Genomic DNA, 19,589 nt, shown 5'->3' on the forward strand with positions numbered 1-19,589 from the left:
TTTCTGAATGATGTTTCTTTACTTACTCTCCGTTTTTCAAAACCATGGGTAACTTGCCAGTGGTTTCAAAATCTCCGATCCCTGAATCCCACTGGTACTGCTGTTGCTGCTGAAGTCTTACACCCACGGGGAAAAAGAAATTAAAAAAACATTACCTTGTAATTTCAGGTAGTCAGAGAGGTTCAGAACAGCACGTACCTCTTTTCAGGGCCAGTTATTCTTCTTACTTTACAGGAATCAGCTTAAGGAAGTCAAAGTAATAGTAGTACAAAAGAAAAACAAACCAAAACAAAAGGCAAAACCAAACAATCTAAGGTATGATAAAGATCAACAGGAAGATGTGTTTAAAAATTGCCTGTAAAGTGCATTCGCTGCAGTTCTCCAGGCAGGAAACTGCATAAACAAAATGATGGGAGCACCAGTAAGATCAGGCATTTGTGCTTCTTCCCAGCACTTCCTCTTACACTCAAACATCAAGTCCAAACCCATTGCCCGCATCCTTTTGAAGGCAGGTTCCCAATGATTTTTGCTGCTCTCCAACTGCCCATCGACCACGCAAGGAAGGAAGCAACAGCACTGGATTTGTAACCAGCAGGTCCCAGCTCTAGGAGACCATTTCCACCCCCTCTTGCAGGCACTGTAGGGGGTAGTGGGGAGATGTCTCCTACACGTGTGCGTGTAATTCCCGTGTTTGTCAAATGGCTCCGACTCTGGGTGAATGCACATCAAGACATGACTTCTGGCATACCCAGGTTTTCAGGCACATCTCAGCAGAAACAAGGAGAACTTACAGCAAGATCTAAATAAAATACTTAATATTTTTGGTCAAAGTCTTGTCCTGGAGTCACATTGGGGTGGTATTTTGCTATTAAAGAGGAATTTTCACATGCAAGATCTTGCCACGGTCTCCTTTCAAGATTATGTCATCTTGATTTTTCTTTTTCCCCTCTTACCAGCTTGGCCACTAAGCCCAAAGTAGTCAAACCTCTTGGTGCCCTTCTGTTTGACGGCACTCCTCTTCCACTGATAAGGAAACTAGAAATGCTGAAGGGGTAGGTATTTTTTAAACACTGCACCAAGTGAATAGCTGGAAATGCCAAGCAAAACACTGCTGTAATTCGGATGTGTGATGCACAAAGCCCTCGCTTTGGGAGACATTTCAAATAAAACACAGCAGCCAAGATAACTCATAACTGTTTATTGTAAATCACTCAAGTACACATCATTAATGGCAAAATAACACTGTTAAAACACCTGCTGGATGAAATACAGAATAAAGACAACTCTTTTATATTATATGTCATCATTTAAAAAACAACAAAAAAACAAAAAAAAAAACCTTTTTTTTTTCCCTCGGTTCTACATCATTCCCCCAAAATACCTGGGCCTGAGTCTCGGTTATCTTGAGATCCCTGCCTTGCCCAGGGTGTGGGACTGCACAGCTGGGAAAGGGGCACTCCCTCTCTGAGGGGCAAGGCCTTCTGTATAAATGAAAATCATGCCCTCTATCTTCAAAGTGCTCCAGTGCTGACAGTACAAAGCCTCTCTCCTGCACTGGCTAACATCTAACACAAAGGGCTGTATGTCCCATTAATTCCACATGCGGTTTTTTTCTTTTTTTCTTTTTAAACAAGGCAACTGTTAAAATTCTGAAGCTACATAACTGTCTCTATATTTTGCTCAGAAACCAATGGATGTTGCATGCAGCTGAAATACTAGTAGAGACTGACTTAGATAAAGGTTAGTATTCTTAAGACCCGCTGGTCAAAGGCAGAAAAAGAAATAAAGAGGCCTCTTGTGCAAAAGCAGCCGAAATATGCATGCATCGATGGCTATGTCTGATTAGAATATAACTTAGGTCTCCAAATATTGAAACCAAAACTTTATTTGTCTTAAGACATGGTTGAGCTCTATACCTTTACAAATTACAATGTATATGTGACAACAAAGGAATCATCTCAACATAGCATCAGTTGCTATTTTGGCCTGTATAGAGCCTAATCTTCAACACAAAAGCCTGCTCAGCAATAAATGGTTTTCATATTTAGCAAAGACAGCAGCACACTGAGCTGGCTAACAGGGTGAACAAAAAAAGAAAGCAGGCTTTCAAACTAATATCTAAATTTAGGCCAATCTTTCCCCTTGGTCATCCTGTTTTTCATCAGTGCTGTTACTGTCCTTTCCATTAGTCTGTAGCTGAAACAGCACATTGGACCCTGCCCCATCCTCTCTGAGAGAGGCATCTCAAAAGTGTATTTGATTGATAATAGAAACAAAAATCTCCCCTAACTGCACTTGGATAGGATAGTTAGTTCCTCCAACCTGCCAAAGTTTACCACCAACAAACAAATTACAATGTATTTCAGATATGAACTACAGTGAGTAAAATCAAATCTCTCTCCTGTTTAACTATAATATTAAATAATATACAACATTTTTACACTGAATAATCTGAAGTTTGGACATAAGACAGCTAATAAAGGAAAAAGCTGGGGCCAAATCTGTTCCTGGGTAATTAATTTGGTCCAGCTGATCTGAAAAAACTAGTTTTACCCAGAGGAAAATAAATTTACCACAGGCAAGAGAGTGTGCACGCACACCCTCACCCACATGTACGACAGCGCTGGCACAGCGAAGTGTTACTTTTCAAGCACTGCCATCTCCAGTCCTTTCCTTGCGAGCCTGGATCATCTCCTTTGGAGCCTGCTTGAGGTCAGTGACCAACCCCAACCAAAACATGAAGTCAATGAACCAGGTGGTGGGGTTGAACTTCAGGCCCAGCTCGCTGGCTGAGTAGTCGAATGGGAAGGTGTGGTGGTAGTTATGGAAACCCTCACCTGAAAAACAAAGAGGGAGTTTAAAGACCACATGGCCAGCACATTTATGAACTTAGGAACGTGCTCGAGTGGGACATCCAAACACCTGTTTCCCAAGTCCTGAATCCAGTGCAGGTTATGCTCCACCCCTGGCTATGGGAGACCTCTGGGTCAGACCCACAACAGAATCCATTTCAGTCCTTTGGGCTTTCCTCCCCAGTAGGAAGCGGCATGTCCCACCTCCTGCACTCAGGGAAGAAAACCTTAAGTGCTTCAAGAGGGGACATGCACAAATGAGTAAGAAGCAGAGAGTCACTTATTTCTGCTGCGCTGTCCCTAGCTGACTGCTGAGGGGATTGCTACTGTGAACATGTCTCTATCCAGACACTACATGACATTATTTCAGTGTGGACACCATCAGTAGAACAAGGGAGCCTTCCTCTAGGACGCACAAGCTCCAGGCTCCTCCAAGCCCTGGCTCCAAGCGGTGTCAAGCTGCAGGTGCCCAAAGCCCTGACCAGGGTGAAACAGGATGGGACATTGCTCTGAGTTTGCAAAGCTCTACCCAGGGCTACAGCACTTACCGATGGCTCCCAGAGTGACAAACGTGTTCTGCCTGGGGTTGATGTACTTGTCATAAGGGCGGTTGCCATACATATGAGCAGCACTGTTGACCAGCCAGGTGACGTTGAGGGAGATGGTGTACCGGAGGATGGAGGCAAGGAAGTAGGCATTCCACAGACTCTCGCCCCAGAGGTACCACGGCACAAAGGTAGGGATCACAAAGCACATCAGCACAACTGAACTCTTATAATACCTGCAGGGAAAGAAAAGGATACTATTACCATGGTGGGAATGACAGCTGGTATGAAGTGGGGCTGGATCTCTGGAGACACGGCTCTGTCAGAAACCCTTGGCATAACCTGGGCCAGCCCCATAACTGGGACAGCAGGGAACATTTCAGACATCCACAATCATGACATAATTTTTCCAAGTGCAATTAAAAATGCCAAGACAACCCAAAACCACGAAGCAGCAGGCAACACTGGAGCTGAACAGCTGAGACCCAGCCCCAGAGCAAACCTCCCAAGTTGAGCACCTTTAAACTTGGGGAAGCGCAGAGCTGGCCGCACACCCTGTGCCTAGGGTCCAGCTTTGGGCTTGGAAAAGCCCGGGGCCTGGCGTGGCATCAGCAGAACTGCATCAGAAACACGTTCACTCCTAAGAGTCAGTAAAGACTTCCTCCACGCTCAGATCAGAAGGCAATCTGTAGCACAGGGCAGGAGCAGCTCCCTTCTACACCACTGCTTCTGCGTGAGATCTAACAGCAGTGGCAGACCCAAAACAGCTGCTGAGAGACCATGGGCACCCCACCAAAGATGAGGAGAAAGATGCATCTTGGCCTGGGGGCTAGGATCATGGCTGCTCTCCCAGCCCACTGGCTGGCACAAACCGTGCTGCTCCTCCACATATTGGACAAATCAATGTACAGTGCAAAACAGGGAGGGAGCAAGTAAAACAGTCTGAGAACAAACAGGAAAGCTTTATAGTACAGCTTCAGCTCCTTTGGAGCTTTATAGTACAGCTATTCCTGGGTAATTAATTTGGTATTGTACTATAAATCTGTTTATAGTATTAGTACAGCTTTAGCTGTACTAATGCCCTGGCAAGGCAGGGAAGAGAGAGCGTAGGATGCAGGGAGCACAGAGGTGAAGCGCACAGACCACAGCAGAGGAAACAAAGAGTAGAATCGTGTTGGGGGAATTAATCCAAGGCAAGTGGAGAAAGGGAGCTGCTCAGCAAGAAGCAGAGGCAAAGTCAAATGCGAGATAGGAAATAAATGACTCTAAATGGAAAATGGGCTAATGGTGCTCAGAAGCAGAGAGCAGCAAGACAGTGCGGTGTGTCCCTAGCTTGAGAGGAAACAAGGCCCCATCTTCCCCGTTGAGCCCTTCCACCTCCCTGGAGCCCAGATTTACTACAGCTCACATTGATCCTGGGGTATCATCATCAACGCAAGCTGCCACATGAAACTGGAGTAGTAGGCTGAGGTGACAGGATTTTGAAGGGTGCAGAAAGGAAAGAAACACAAAGTAAGATCCATCTTATTTGTGCCCGTACAACAGGTTTAAAATAGACCCCTGCTTTTATTGAGTTTTCTGGGAAGGATGAGGAAGAACAGATTTTGGGTTTATTAAACAGTTATTAAAATTTTCCATTTGTTGAAAGTTTTTCAGATAGCAAGAACTATCAATTTGTTTTGACAAAAACAAACAAACAATTTTAAATTAAAACCTGAAAAGGATTGGAAAAATGTTAATATTAGGAGTATTTCCATGAACATAATTCTCATCTATAACACACCAGCTAATTCTGATCATCTTGTGTATGAAATAAATTAGCATCTTGCCTTGCAATTCTTTGTTTGGTGTTTTTCGTTGTTGTTTGGAGGTTGTGCCTCACATGCTGGGCTCCAGGAGATCTGCAGCTCTCCAGCAACACCAACCATGGTGAAAAGAGAGCATCTCCTCAGCACTCTCACAGAATTCTATCTTCACTTACCTTAGCCAAGACTCTCCAAAGGAAACACTTCCCATTCTTTGCTCCACCAAAGGTAACAGATAATTTCCCACTCCTCTGACTGACTTCTGAACCAGGCTGTGGATCAGGTTTGCAAACCTCATAAATTCAAGGCCAGGATTTAAGTAGAGCTGGAGGAGAAAAATATTTTTCCCGTCCAGAAAACTCCTTCAAAGTTCAAAGCCTCTCCCACTCCAGGGAAAATAAAATAAAATATGACAACAGCTTATCAGGCACCAATTAAATCCATTCTGTGAGATGCAAGAAGCCCAGACAGAAGTCTTTGATGAAGATATGAGATTTCACATCCAAACAAGCACTCGACTACGTTTTCTCTGTCTCCCTTTGACCGAAACATCCACCCTGGAACGAGAACCCTCCTTACCTGGAGTTCAGGGGAACCAATGCCTCAACACATGCTTGGAGAACAGCACTACTTTCACCACATGAAAACTTTGTCATGAAGACACTTCACCTGTGAGCCCCACTTCCACATCACATGCAGGATTATTGCTGCGTTATGCACAGAGGGTAAATGCTGCTGTCAGTCATGCCTTGAGCAGTATTGTGATTTCAGCTGATGTGGTTTTAAACTGATTGAGCGGTACCTCATCCACATCTCACCACTAAATTCAGCAAACTTAACAATCCAACCTTAAAACAAAACATGGCAAAGAAGGGTTTATCATGATTCTTACTGATCCGACCTGCCAGGTTTTCCACACTGTCAGAAAAAACACCACTTCAACCTTACAGAAAGGAGAAACCTGAATTTTTCTTCCCAGATAAGGGAAGGTAAACTCCAAAGTCCTAAATTCAAATCCAGAGCAGAGACATTTGCTAAGACATAACTTCTCTGCAGAAAACCTGCTTCGACACCACACAACATTTGCAGCATAACCAAAGCCACATAACCAAGCCCGCTTCTTGTGAGATGCCGTTGTCTTGGAAAAGGTAATAACATAACCAAGAGGAGCTGCAGCAAACTGCAAGGGAGCCTTTGCAAACAGGCACTGCTGACTGCGGAACCAGTAAAACCAACAATATGTGGAGGACAGTGAATTCCTCACTCCTGGAGCTCTTCCGATGCAGGGGTAGTTCTGCTAGTGCACAGACTTCTCTAATGCAAAAAAGAAACTGATTTCTGGACTCAGCTGACAGCTCCCCTCACCCATAAAACACTCAGAAATGAGCTTCTGTGGCTTGCCAAAGTACGTGAACAAAATGCTTGCAGGCAGAGAGAGTCTCCTTGTGCCTAAAATACAGGTACTCAGACGAAAGAGCATGTTGCTCAATTCCCACCTCTCTCAAGAGTATGTAGCAAACCAGGTCTGTGCTAATTCTCAAGGGACATAATTAGTCCTGTGAAGAATGACAGTCTTGGGAGAGAAAGCACTTGGTCTGCACTGGCCCACAGGTGCCAAAGATGAGTTTGCTCCAATGATCAAATGAGAAGGCCAAGATCCCAGCAACTTCTGCTGGGGCTGTTTTCACAGCCAGCCCTGGCTTTTTGGAAAAGCGGAGGGACAAGGACAGGGCTCACTGCTTGTGCAGCAGAGCCTGCAGGGGCAGCTAGAAAGTGTCAGCCATATGGCAATATTGAGGGCCAGAGGGACAGCAGTCCTAATACTTGCAATCAAGGTGGCAGGGATATCTTGGGAGAGAAAAGGTAAAAAGAAGATAAAAATAAGGAATGAACCACAACTAGACAACCAGGCGGAAGGACCTCTTCACGCCCCTCGCAAGAGGGCCCAGTGCTCCCACTTACTTTCTTTGGAACCTGACAACAGGGTCATCAAGCAGGTCAGTGAAATCCAGTTTCCTCCCCTTCTCTATGACATCCCGGTGCTTCCGCACAAACAGCCAGCCAATGTGGGAGAAGAAGAAGCCGCGGCGGGCGTTGTGTGGGTCCGCATCTGTCTCCGAGTACTTGTGGTGCACACGGTGGTCTCGGCTCCACTCATAGATGTCGTTCTGCACAGAAAGCATGGCGACAAAGGCTGGGCGCTGCTCCAGCAGTACCACCTCCAGCTCCTTCCCCACACAGTAACACCAACAAGTCCCTCTCCGATGCTCCTCAAAAAAGGTTATCGACCAAAGACATCCTGAGGGACCCCATCTTTGCAGCCAGCCAGCCCATCACACTGCTCCTGTCAGCGCCCACACAGAATGGGACATGCTCTGGGAACCAGTGACACAGATTGGACATGTTCAAGGGCTGGAAGCCAACAGTCTTGGGAGTTACCATCATCAGTCTGTCCTGGTCCTGTGTCCTCCCTGGGTGTTCACTGTCCAAGGATGGACACTGGTCTGGAGGGACTAGGTACATAAATGTTTATGTTGTTGTCTTATGACTCTGCCATAGGGGAGCTTGCACACTTATTTTCAGGGCACTACTGTGCAGAGGCACTCAGTTCTGGCATTCTTTTTCTAAGCTGACTGCAGCTGGTTACCACTGACACCCTCCAGGCACAAACTGAAAATGGGACAGAGCTCGTGGAACACTACATGTGCCTTTTCCTGACCTGAACAGGAGCTGAATTTGCTCAGCCTTTTGGAGGGATGCGTCTTTGTTGTGATTTAGCCCCAGCTGACAACTAGGACCACACAGCCACTCACTCATTCCTCCCCTGCTCTCCAGTGGGACGAGGAGAATGGACAAAAAGTGAAACTCGTGGGTTGACATAAACACAATTCAGGAGGATAGTAAAAAGAAGAGAGAATAATTATAATTATAATAATAATAATAACAACAAATATACAAAACAAGTAATGCACAATACAATTTCTCACCACCCAGTGATCACTTGCTGTCCCGAGCAGCAATCATGGATCTTGCAGACTCCTGCTCCCCGGCCAACCCCCATTTATAAATTGAGCACAATGTCTACGGCATGGAATATTTCCATTGGCCAGCTTGGGCTAGCTGCCTGGCTGTGTTCCCTCTCAGATACATCACACCTGCTCATTAGCTGAACATGGGAAACTGAAAAAAGTCTTTGATGTCTTAGCAACAACTGAAAACATCAGTGTATTATCAACATTCTTCTCATACTAAGTCTACAACACAGCAACTACTGCGAAGAAAATTAACTCTATCCCAGCCAAAACCAGGACAGTCTTCCACAGTAAAACCAGCACCTCCATTTAAAGTACTGCTCTGTCTGCAGAGATGTGTACAAGAGCACAGCCTTCCAGTACTTAAAAGGGGCCTACAGAAAAGATGGGGAGAGACTCTTTATCAGGGAGTGCAGTGATAGGATGAGGGGTAGTGGTTTTAAGATGAAAGAGGGTAGATTTACATTAGGTAGTAGGAAAAAATTCCTTACTGCAATGGTGGTGAGACACTGGAACAGGTTGCCCAGAGAAGTCGTGGATGCCCCTTCCCTGGAAGTATTCAAGGACAGGTTGGATGGGGCTTTGAGCAACCTCGTCTAGCAGAAGATGTCCCTGGGGGGTTGGAACTAGATGATGTTTAAGGTCCCTTCCAACCCAAACCACTCTATCATTCTACAATTAAGGTATCAAAGGACATGTGCCTATCTTACGGGAAATCAAATCCTGCATTTGCAGCCAGGCTGGAATAAAAGTCTCAGACCCGTAACATCAGCTCAGCATTGAATCTAGACCAGATACAAAGCAAGTTCAGTCCTGTCACTGCTCAAGTTGTGAGCAGGTATGGGTCACTGAAATGCCTTGTGGCTGTAAATGGGATTATGTGGATGGCAGGGAGGAAGGGATGGACTGCAATTTCATACTCGTATCTGTAAAGAGAGACTTTCTGTGTTTACTCAGCAGAAGGGATTTCAGCCTCCCAGTTTGCTCTGCAGGATGCACTGGCTATTGGACTAAATGTGGTTTTTGCAGTAGTGCCGAGCTACACCAAGCTGAGTGGTGCAGCTGACACACCAGAAGGACGGATGCCAACAAGGACGGGAGGTTCAACAAGGCCAAGTGCAAGGTCCTGCACATGGATTGGGGCAACGCCCACCATCAATACAGGCTGGGGGATGAGGAGATTGAGAGCAGCCCTGCCGAGAAGGACTTGGGGGTACTGGTAGATCAAAAGACATGAGCCACCAATGTGCGCTTGGAGCCCAGAAGGCCAGCCGTATCCTGGGCTGCATCAAGAGAAGCGTGGCCAGCAGGTCAAGGGAGGTTATTCTGCCCCTTTACTCTGCTCTGTTGAGACTCCACCTGGAGTCCTGCGTCCAGCTCTGGAGCCCTCAGCACAGGAAGGACCTGGAGCTGTTGGAGCAGGTCCAGAGGAGGGCCACAAAGATGATCTGAGGGCTGGAGCACCTCTCCTATGGGGCTGTTCAGGCTGGAGAAGAGAAGGCTGCAGGGAGACCTTAATGCAGCCTTTCAGTACCTGAAGGGGGCCTATGGAAAGATGGGGAAAATATTTTCAGCAGGGCTTGTTGCGATAGGACAAGTAACAACGGCTTTAAACTAAGAGAGGGTAGATTTAGACTGGATACAAGGATGAAATTTTTTACCATGAGGGTGGTGAAACACTGGAACAGGTTGTCCAGAGAGGTAGTGGAGTCCCCATCCCTGGAAATATTCAAGGCCAGGTTGGACAGCGCTGTGAGCAACCTGGTCTAGTTAAAGATATCCTTGTTCACTGCAGGGGGGGGGTGGGCTAGAAGACCTCTAAAGGTCCCTTCCAACCCAAAGCATTCTGTGATTCCATTCTATGATTCTATTAGTGCAGGGCATTGTAAGCATGTAGAACACTTGCAAAACTCAGGCCACACACTCATCTATTAATTGAATTGCTCAACAGCAGCACCAAAACATGGAAATGTTAGTTAATGCCCAGGTCCACAACAGCATGAACTTTAATCAAAGAACGTTTAGCAGAGTGTGCTTTCCTCTGCTATTTCTATCTTTGCACAGCCAGAGAGGTATCCAAGCAGTAATACCCAAAGGAAGGGCGGGCTTGGGTTACTTTTAGGAACAGCAGTAGCACCCACACCACAACCACCAACCACAGCAGCTTTGCTCCCAGCAGAACTAAGCAAACATTTTGCGATGTCTGTGAAGTAAACACAGTGTGGCTGCCATCATGGCGCTGAATATACTGCAGGAGACAGTAAGCCCAGGCTAATGACAACTGTGTATATCTATATACTCTGAGACAACAGCCCTATGCTGAAAGCATTGCAGAAATCATTGCTCTCTCTCTCAGCTGCCAACATTTGAGAGAAGGCACTGAGGCTGCCCATGCTGCTCAGGGGACTCCAGGAACAACTGCAAAGAGCAGCTAAAGAATCCAGCTCAAATGCTTCCATGTCCAATTTCAGCCTTGCAAAGGTGCTCACCGTCTGCCAAGAGCCAACAAGGGACAAGCGAAGAGCAAAAGCCCTAGGCAGATCTCAGCTCCATTGCACTCCGTTGTGCTCAGCCCTGTATGGTTGTCATGCCGTGGCTGCAGTGATGCTGGGAGGGGGCTGGGGATGAGAGGAACACTTTTCTGCAGGACTGACTCATCTAAGCCACTCAGAGAAGACAGTAAAGATCAGCCCCTTACCAGCGCTCCAGTGTGTTGCACCTTAACTATCCCATTGCACAAGAGAACAAAGTAAACTGAGTGAAGCAAAGGAAGTCACCAAACTCTTCAGTGAGAACAAGGGGAGATCTTTACCTTGCTGCCATCTTATTTTTTCCCTGCAGAAAAATCAAAGGGAATGAAAGCTTCTACACTGCTTCAAGTAGCTTCAGCAGGAATATCCAGAAGACTGGAAAAAGCCAAGATTAAGTAATTTAAAAATAAACCAGGGTTATGCAAGAAGCACACCTACGAAAGGTCTTCTTTCTTAGCCAGAAATAATTATTCAAGTGAGACTATTAATCAGTTTGCCACACGAGCACTTAATAAAATTATTTTTGGGACTGTAGATAACTCAGTCAAAGCAATAATACTGTGAGAAATTAACTTGGCTTTTCATAGCACAGCAAACACCTGTAGGGCTGTCAAAAACCACAATTCCCCAGATGAAAGGGTTAGGAAGCTGTAAAATAACTTAATTGCATCTAATTAAAACCCACAAAGGCTATCAGGAAATAAAGGCCAGAGGCCAGAACTGTTTGTAATAAATACACACAGAACTGGAGCATAGCACATGTAAATATGCTCCAAGCGTATTAATAGCAACCATTTTTCAGGGACACATTGCTCTTGATTAAGTTTCGGGTAAACAAACGAGTGAAATCCCTTCCAAAGCAGAGAGTGACAGCATCATGTTGTGACAGTCATGCATATATGAGGTTTCATTAGCAGGTCCCTTAGTAAATCTGCAGACCGAAACGTGACAACAAATTGGGCTATGTAACAACGTCAGTGTGCTGATGTGAATTTCCATACAACCACTGTTGCTATGTACAAATGCTCACAGCTCAACCTCAACTGAACAACACACCTTGTTTCACCGAGATGGCCAGGAACAGCAGTACAACACAGTTAGCAGAGGAGACACCAGCACGTCCCAACTGAGATGCTAAAACTTAAACACTAGGAGATCAAGTAGACATAAGCCAGGTATTACCTATGTCTGAAACAGACATGTGTCAGCAAGAAGCAGAGTCTTTCAAAATTGTGAGAGTTTCACTCTAGACAGAGAGAAGAAACACAGCTCAGCATGCTCCAGTCACAAAAAATGCAGGGCAACAGGGCAAAAATGGCTGCATGTGATGGTATTTCAGAGGAAGTACAGCATGTCACAGCCCGTGCAGTATCAAGTTAGCACTCTTCAGCAGAGTTTCCCCTGCCCTTCAAGAAGTCTGAATATTTCCTCAATATTCAGCATCCAGGGATGCTGTAGGTATCTCCAATGCTACCTCCTCCTCCTAAAGCCAGTATGAGGGAGATGGACCTAAAAACTCATTTACTGTCTGCTTGTGGTGGTGAAAACAGCTTTTAGCAGGCAATGGATGTCACGGTAATTAGAAGCAGGCTTCAGACTTCTTAAAACTTGGAGTGGGTGATTTGGGCTTTCATTTTCTTTCCCCGATATGAAGGGCACTAAGGTGGCTTGATGCTACTTTGAAATACTTCCCTGCCTCAGAATCACACCATGTTCTCAGCCAAAAGCAGTGATGAGGCCAATGAAGCTGAGAGCAAAATCCACAGCAAGAAGAGAGCAGAACGCAACGAAACCCCAAGGTGCAGGCTCACTGCAACCAGCTCGACACATTCATTTAAATTAGTTACAAAAGAAAAGATCAGCTATAAAACAGGAGGACAGTACCAGGGGGTTCTCAAAACTCAAACCAGTTGTTTAACATGCTGAGCAAGGGGCTTGTAAAGCTCTGCAAGGAACCGAGCAGCACGAAGCAGATGGAATATTGCTCAGAATAAAGGAAGATCATAGTCAGAATGGACAGATTCCCATATTAAATTCATTGTGCTCTTTGTAATGTCTAGATGGATTAACAAGATTAATTCTTTCCACCTCAAAAAAAAAAAATAACGTTGATAAACGAACAGTACAGAAGTGGATAAAGGGACACTATTCATCCCCTGTCAAGGCAAAAGAACAAGAAGCCAACCAAACAGGCTGAAGGGAAAAAGCTGAAAACTCAAGGCACAACACACACGGTACTACTCAGTGTCACAAGGGGTTATGGCAGCCAGACTCTGTAAGTTTAATATTAGTAAAGGTTCATATCTCTATTTTGAACAGCCAAAGGAGTAACTAAATTCACACTGAGAAGATCCTGGTTCTGGGCTAACTCCTACTACCAGCTGGGTGTTACACAAACATTTTTGAAGTCTAAGACTGCCTATCAGTAAGTACAGAGCTAGTAACACGCTTCTTTGCAAATGTATTTGAATTTTACTGGTGAAAAATGCTTCATAAAACAGAGATAAATTAAGATTGTGAAAGGATGCCTGCTGTTTTCTGGGCACATCAGAATCTCCCCACTGCCTGGATGGACAATGAGACTTGATTATGCAGACATATTTGCATCAAGTTGGCCCTTACAAATGTTTTCACATTGTCCTGGGAATTGTGGGGCCAGACCTATGCCACAGATAGGCTGCTGGGGTGTTGAGTCCCTGGTCTGGGCATGTTCAACTTGGTCCTTATGTAATTATTGCTCCTGGACTGTCTAATGCATACTGTTACATTGGGTGGTGAGAGGGGCTCTGTAGCCCCTGGGCCAGCAGAGTGTGTTATCAGCAAATGTCTTTCTGCCAATTTTTTCTGTTTTTTTTTCCTGTCTCTTAAGCTGAGGGGATTCCTGCACAGGGGAGAAAGCTGTGTGGAGGCCAAGAATCTGGATGGGCAAACACAACCCCACCTGGAAAGCCATGGAGTTAGCTGCAGCCAGAAAGATCCGCAAAGGCAGCTTGGCTTTGTAGGAACGGTGGCTCCACAGACGATGCGCACCAGCTGTCACACCCAGGGCTGTCGTCAGGAAACAGAAATATGCTGAAAGACACAAAAACAAAACACAGGATGTGCCAGGGGACAAATGCCATTATTTTTGCTTTCTTTGATGCAAAGATGATCCTTGCCCCTGCCTGCTGACACCTGCAGGGTCACTCAGAAGATGAGGCTGGGCAGACAGGAGGTGAGGTTCTCAGCCCACCTCTGCCCTGCAGCCCCAGGGACATGTCGTTCCACTGCCCACCCCTCCCCACTTAGCCAATGCATTGCTCAGGAAAGTTTGGCAGCACTGAAGCACCATGCCGTGACATGTTTACACTGTGTGCCTTCACCAAGTACAGGGGAGTGGAAGTTCATCACTCATGTCAGAAGAGTAGCAACAACTTTTCTAACAGGACACTGTTAGCCTCCTCCAGACAGGTCTTTGCTCAAGTCCAATCTGTGAGCTAGTTTAAGAGCATCACGTCCCACCCCTAAAGATATTAGCTGTGTCAGAGTTTCCACAATAAAAATTTCTCTTATCATCAGGAGCTCATAACTCTGTAATAAAAATGCACCAGGAAGTGGAATATTCGCCAACTCCCTCAGTTTCAGGAACTGTTTTTCCTTCCCTTAATTAAAATATTGGCCAAGTAAACTTTTTTGAGCATTTTTTCAGATGGCCAACACGGCATGGGAGCAGGTCTGTTCCTTACCACACTGGCTCCAGGCTAGACACACAGCCCAAGCACACATGTCCTTGCAGAGTACCCCCAATGCCTAAAATAATACCCCCACCAACCACCATCGCAGCATCAGTACATCTCTGGTTCTGCTTTCAGCAGGCACCACGCTCACACATGCTCCGGCTGGTTAACCTCGCAGTTCCAGGGGCAGGGAGAATGGCTGGCTGGGGCTGCAGAATGAGACAGTGGATCCCGGCCGCCTGCTTAAGCCATGCATCTGTGCACTGATTGCTCCTCTTTTGACATGCTCGCTGTTTTTGTCTCTAGTGTCTTTGAATTCCGGTGTGATGGATGATCCATAGCCCGAGTTGTTTTGTTGCTCTGCAACAAAAGCAGAGACTATGGGAAAGCATTAGAAGTACAGTGCATTAGAGCTGGTCCTCCTTCTGGAGACAGACCAGAGGGAAAATGGGAACAGCTCGGAGGAAATTATTATGTAAGTCCCAAATAAACTGGATCACTTAGAACTACTCACATTCAAGCTACCCAGCTGTGATGATATATAGAGTCTTACATCTCCCTCCCAAAGGTGTTGATTTCTCATACTGTGGCTAAAGAGTACAGGCTCATTTTAGAAGTGTAAAATTAAAACAAGAGTGGATTCAAACAAGAAGAGTATTACAGGACAACCTCAAATGAGTCTGCAGCCTGAAGTGATGTGCTGTTTAGCCAAGGCTCCCTGCCACCGTACACACAGAGGCATGTTTTGGTTAAAACAGCCTATTTCAAATACCTAAATAGAGTTACTGGAACTAAAAGGGAAAACCCTATGCCCAAAAGGGGGTTTTCTACTTGAGTCTGTGTCTGCACAACATTCTGTCCAGCAGGGAACCCTGTTAGACATGCAGTGGCTAGAAAGGAATTCACAATCAGCTTTTCCCAGTATGTAATGTAAAACATCTATCTTTGCAAAAAGAAAACAAAAAAAAATATATGTAGGTGTGTCGCTACTGTGTCCCTCTATCAACTCCCAACTCACAGTGCTTGAAATTAGAGCATCTAAGAGAAAATATAGCTCAAAGATATTTGGTAAAATAGTGGCAACCATATTTCATGTTGACTGTCACCCTTGTAGACTGAAGGAGTAAATGGATCTTATCCACTCCACTGCTGGATCCATCAAAAACAGATGTACCCAAACTATTTCACATTATGTACATGGCTCAAATGCCTGTCATCTCCCACAGAGCAATCCAAAGCCTTCCTCACGAAATGCAACAAAATGCAACCTGCTTTGGACATCACCACTGAAGAGGCAATTCTCCTTTTCAGCAGGCTGCAGTGTTCAAACTATTCCCAGAAAAGGCTCATCTGTGCAGTTAAGTCCAGTGTGCTGAAGTCTATTGCCAAATTCAGACTTCTGCCTGCTTCCTAAAGGGAGGTACAGAAATTAACTGAAAAAAAACATGCATTCTCTCTGTACATTATTTGTTTTTATTTATTTTGTTGAATTTACAGATTACTCTCACATCAGTAAAAATGCTGACACCACAACAACTCACACTGCAGCCTCTGCTGCAGCCTCGTAGTTCTTGCACATGCTTTGTCAGTGCAAGGACTTGGACTTCTGTGAAATTAGGGAAAACCTACCCTGCCATTTTCTGTATGTGATGCTGAGCTGTGCAAGCATCACTAAATGAGGCCTTCCAAATCGCTCAAATGACTGTAATTGTGTGAACAGTTCTGTGAGACGCAGAACACTGACATTATCCAGCTAACATAAAAATATTAAGGCTATTGTCCTGAATCATTACAAGAACATAGTGTCTGTGGGCTTTATGACTGGTTAACCTCATGCTAGGCACAGGGGCTGAAATCTTCTGTCTTCAGCAGTCTCTTCGCTTCCTTAAAGCACGAAGAGGAGCTTTGCTCTCACTTCAAAGCAACAGATCATTTAGTTGACCAAATGCTTCTCAAGCCATCCATCCATCTTAATGATGATCGATTGCTTAAAACCAGAAATAAAGATAAGTGGGCAGAACAAGACCTATGCAACATTGTTTGATTTTGCTTTCCTTCTCTGTCCAATGCAAGAAAGAGGCTGTTGGTAGGTAACGTACAGACCACCTGAAATAGCTACACTGAATACAAGGGATTTATGCCACTTGATGATTCAGCTTTTATAGAGCTCAGCTTAACAGACACCCCTTCATTCAGCCCACTCCATACCACCAGCATTTCAGCAGAATGGACAACAGTATTTTGGGAGTTTGGGGGCTGCTCTAGGGTCTACGTGCCACCTTATGTCCATACCTCTGAACAGCAACTCCCAGCCCAGGCCCCCTCCCAGCATCATTCCGATTTACACTTCCCGGGAAGCCCTAGGCTACACATGGGAGGAGGATTTGTCTGAAACATTTCTGCAGGAGTCTTGTTGCTGCACAGGCGGTCTCGCAGACAGCATGTCTCTAGCCATCAACCATGAGCAGGCAAGCTCAGCTGTACTTCAGGACAGGGACTGACTGGTCTTGTGCCCCAGTAAAAGGAGGGTACACCTGTTTAACAGTAGGCAGCCGGCATGCCGGGCTCTCCCAGTGGCTGCAGTCGGGAACAAGCCAGCTCTCACCAGCGTGGCTTGGCAAGCAGAGAGGCCAAAAGGCCAACAGAAAACAAACGCCAGACTGAGGAAATAGCCTCAGAGCCTCCCAAAACCATGCTGCCCTCATCAAACGGGGCTTTCCCAGGGTTTCCCTGGGTCAGACCCATAAGCTTCGTCCTCCTGCCCTCTCCAGCCCTCCAGGGACTTGCCAGTCCAACCTACTACCCCAGCAATCAAGATAAAACAGCTGGGGCTTATATCCACCCCACATGCCTATTTTTTGGCTTTGCAGAGGAGGAATCATAACAGCAGGAATTTTCCTAATATAAATCCTGAGGGTTGAAACATCCCAGAAACAAACAAACAAAATTACTGAGGAGTTTGGTGATCGGAGCAGAAACAAATCCTGTCTGATAAACGCACCGTAAAGTGATATCAGATTTCTGTGGTTCTTACAGGAATTAGGGGTGCTTGAAAATATTACTCCGCCACTAATTCCCAATGTATAAACAGCCAAGATGACAAATACTTGCCGTGTCAAGCTTTCTTTTGCAGAATAAATTACGAACTCAAACCAAAAATCAGACTATAAACCATTTGATTTTACACTAATTATGCACAGCTACAGTAACTACATGAGAAGAGAGCCACTGCTTACCTACCTGGCTCATTTTTCGGGGATGGGGAGTATGTGTGGGGTGAACATGTCCATGAAGCACAAAAGTATTACACTGCAGAGCAAAGCAGCTCAGTTAACAACAATTCCCCCTGCACTGAAAACTCCCTCTTAGACCTGGAACTAAATAGGTCTCTTCAGTAATAAAGAGTAAAAAACACAGTTATTGTGGGAAAAGGGGAAAAAAAAGAGAAACCACAAGAAAAGTACCAATAAACAATCTAGAATCCAAACAGTTAATGATAGGGTTCTTTTAATTTAGTGAGGTACTTAATGTACAAAGAGGAAGCTGTTAAAATAGCCATATTAGTCTTCTGCATGTTTCAGTGAGTGAACTCTGCAACCGAGCTGACTTACCAAAGCAAAATCACACTCACAAGGAAACTGCGGCATTTCAAAATTAACCTATAGATTGAAGACTGAGCTGTGGCTTCACATACAATCACAGGCCACTACAAGTACTCGAGACTCTGAATTCAGAGCACAGATGACCATCTTGCTGAGGAGGAATAATATACTGCTTTTCCTCCTCTCAACTGGTGCTGCAGGGCTGGCAGAAATGCAGGTTGGGAGAAGGCTGTGTTGAAGGGGGTGGACGAGGTTGTCAGCAGCCACTGATGATGGATGTGAAAGAAGAACAGCAAGCTGGCAGCATCCCCACTTCCCCAAGATGCCCACCTGTAAGGCCAAGAGGCATTTCCACAGGGCTGTCCTCACTAGGAGGCCAAGCCAGCCCCAGCACTGACTGCACAGGGAGGTCTGCTTGTGAAACGAGAGGTGCTTGAGGGATAAGGCAGATGGAACTAGAAAAGGGCTGGGTGAGGACTTGCTGGCCACAAACCTGGGGATGGAGCACACAGAGTTGTTGGGCAGGCAGGGCCAGCATCTAAGAGAGCCAGGGCATGGGAATTCTGCCAACAGCATAGCAGCCTGAGCAGGAGCTCTGAAACCAGCTGACAAAAGGTTGTATCACGCTACCACCATAAAAAAGAAAGAAAGGAGGAAAAAAAAAAAAAAGTGGAATGAGGACTTCAAGAGGAAAAAAATGAAAAGCAAAAGCTAACAGCAGAAAATGCTGTCTGGAGAGACCTGGCATGAGAGAGGAAACAGAGCAGCCAATGAACCGATCTGTGAAAGACTGGTATTTCTGGTGTTGTGAAAAGCAAGCTAGAGCTATGCAGCTCACAGTTTCATACTAAAGCCAGAGGGAGAGGAGGAAGATCCTTTCAAGCCATTTTCTGATCGTTTATTCAGTTTTGCCTCACTCGCGGACAGAAGGCAGCATGGAGTGTCTGCTTCACTGAGCTGCTGGCAGGGAGCCATCTGCCTGGCATGGACCTGAAGTGTGCCACTGGGCTGGGAAGGCATCCCAGCACTGACTCCACGGCTCTGCTGTCTGCCCTACGCCTGCGGTAGGGTTCTCCTGCCACACATGGACCCAAAAGCAGCTCTTTCTCAGCACCAGCTCCCAATTACCATGTTCAGTGTGAGAGTTCAGATCTATTCTGTTAGTGCAGATGCCCATATTATTATGCACATGTCATCCTCACATACCTCTGCACCTTCTGGATACTGGGGGCACGGCAAGGAGCTCCACAGGTCTGCAGGGCCCTCTTGGGCCTTTACTCCTACTTCTGCTACTGTAAAATTGTTTCATTGAGAATTTACTGAGGACAAGAGCTGAATGATCTTCCTTAGCCCCTAGGATGGTGTGGGAATGCTGTGTTGCTGCTCCCCAGAGCAACAGGAATGCCTGCTGCTGCCCAGAGCAATAGCTAGCTTGGCCTGGACAGGTGGTGGAGCCCCAAGTTTACATAATTTTAGAGGATTTCAGCCAGCTACGGCTTGCTCTGA

General features: G+C 45.7%; 1 protein-coding gene across 1 annotated transcript in view; it reads right to left on the reverse strand.

Annotated features, from left to right (window-relative positions):
• Nucleotides 1-1,192: 1,192 nt before the first annotated feature.
• Nucleotides 1,193-19,589, reverse strand: part of SCD5 (stearoyl-CoA desaturase 5) — a 33,165-nt gene continuing 14,768 nt past the window's right edge. The window contains exons 2-5 of the mRNA XM_075421168.1: nt 13,707-13,837; nt 7,165-7,370; nt 3,401-3,633; nt 1,193-2,837 (exon numbers count right to left, since the gene is read on the reverse strand). Of these exons, the coding sequence (XP_075277283.1) occupies nt 2,647-2,837; nt 3,401-3,633; nt 7,165-7,370; nt 13,707-13,837 (761 nt within the window). The 3' untranslated portion in view covers nt 1,193-2,646. The remainder of the gene's footprint in view (nt 2,838-3,400; nt 3,634-7,164; nt 7,371-13,706; nt 13,838-19,589) is intronic.

This window comes from Opisthocomus hoazin, chromosome 5 (genome assembly GCF_030867145.1).
Source record: "Opisthocomus hoazin isolate bOpiHoa1 chromosome 5, bOpiHoa1.hap1, whole genome shotgun sequence".
Lineage (NCBI taxonomy): Eukaryota > Metazoa > Chordata > Aves > Opisthocomiformes > Opisthocomidae > Opisthocomus > Opisthocomus hoazin.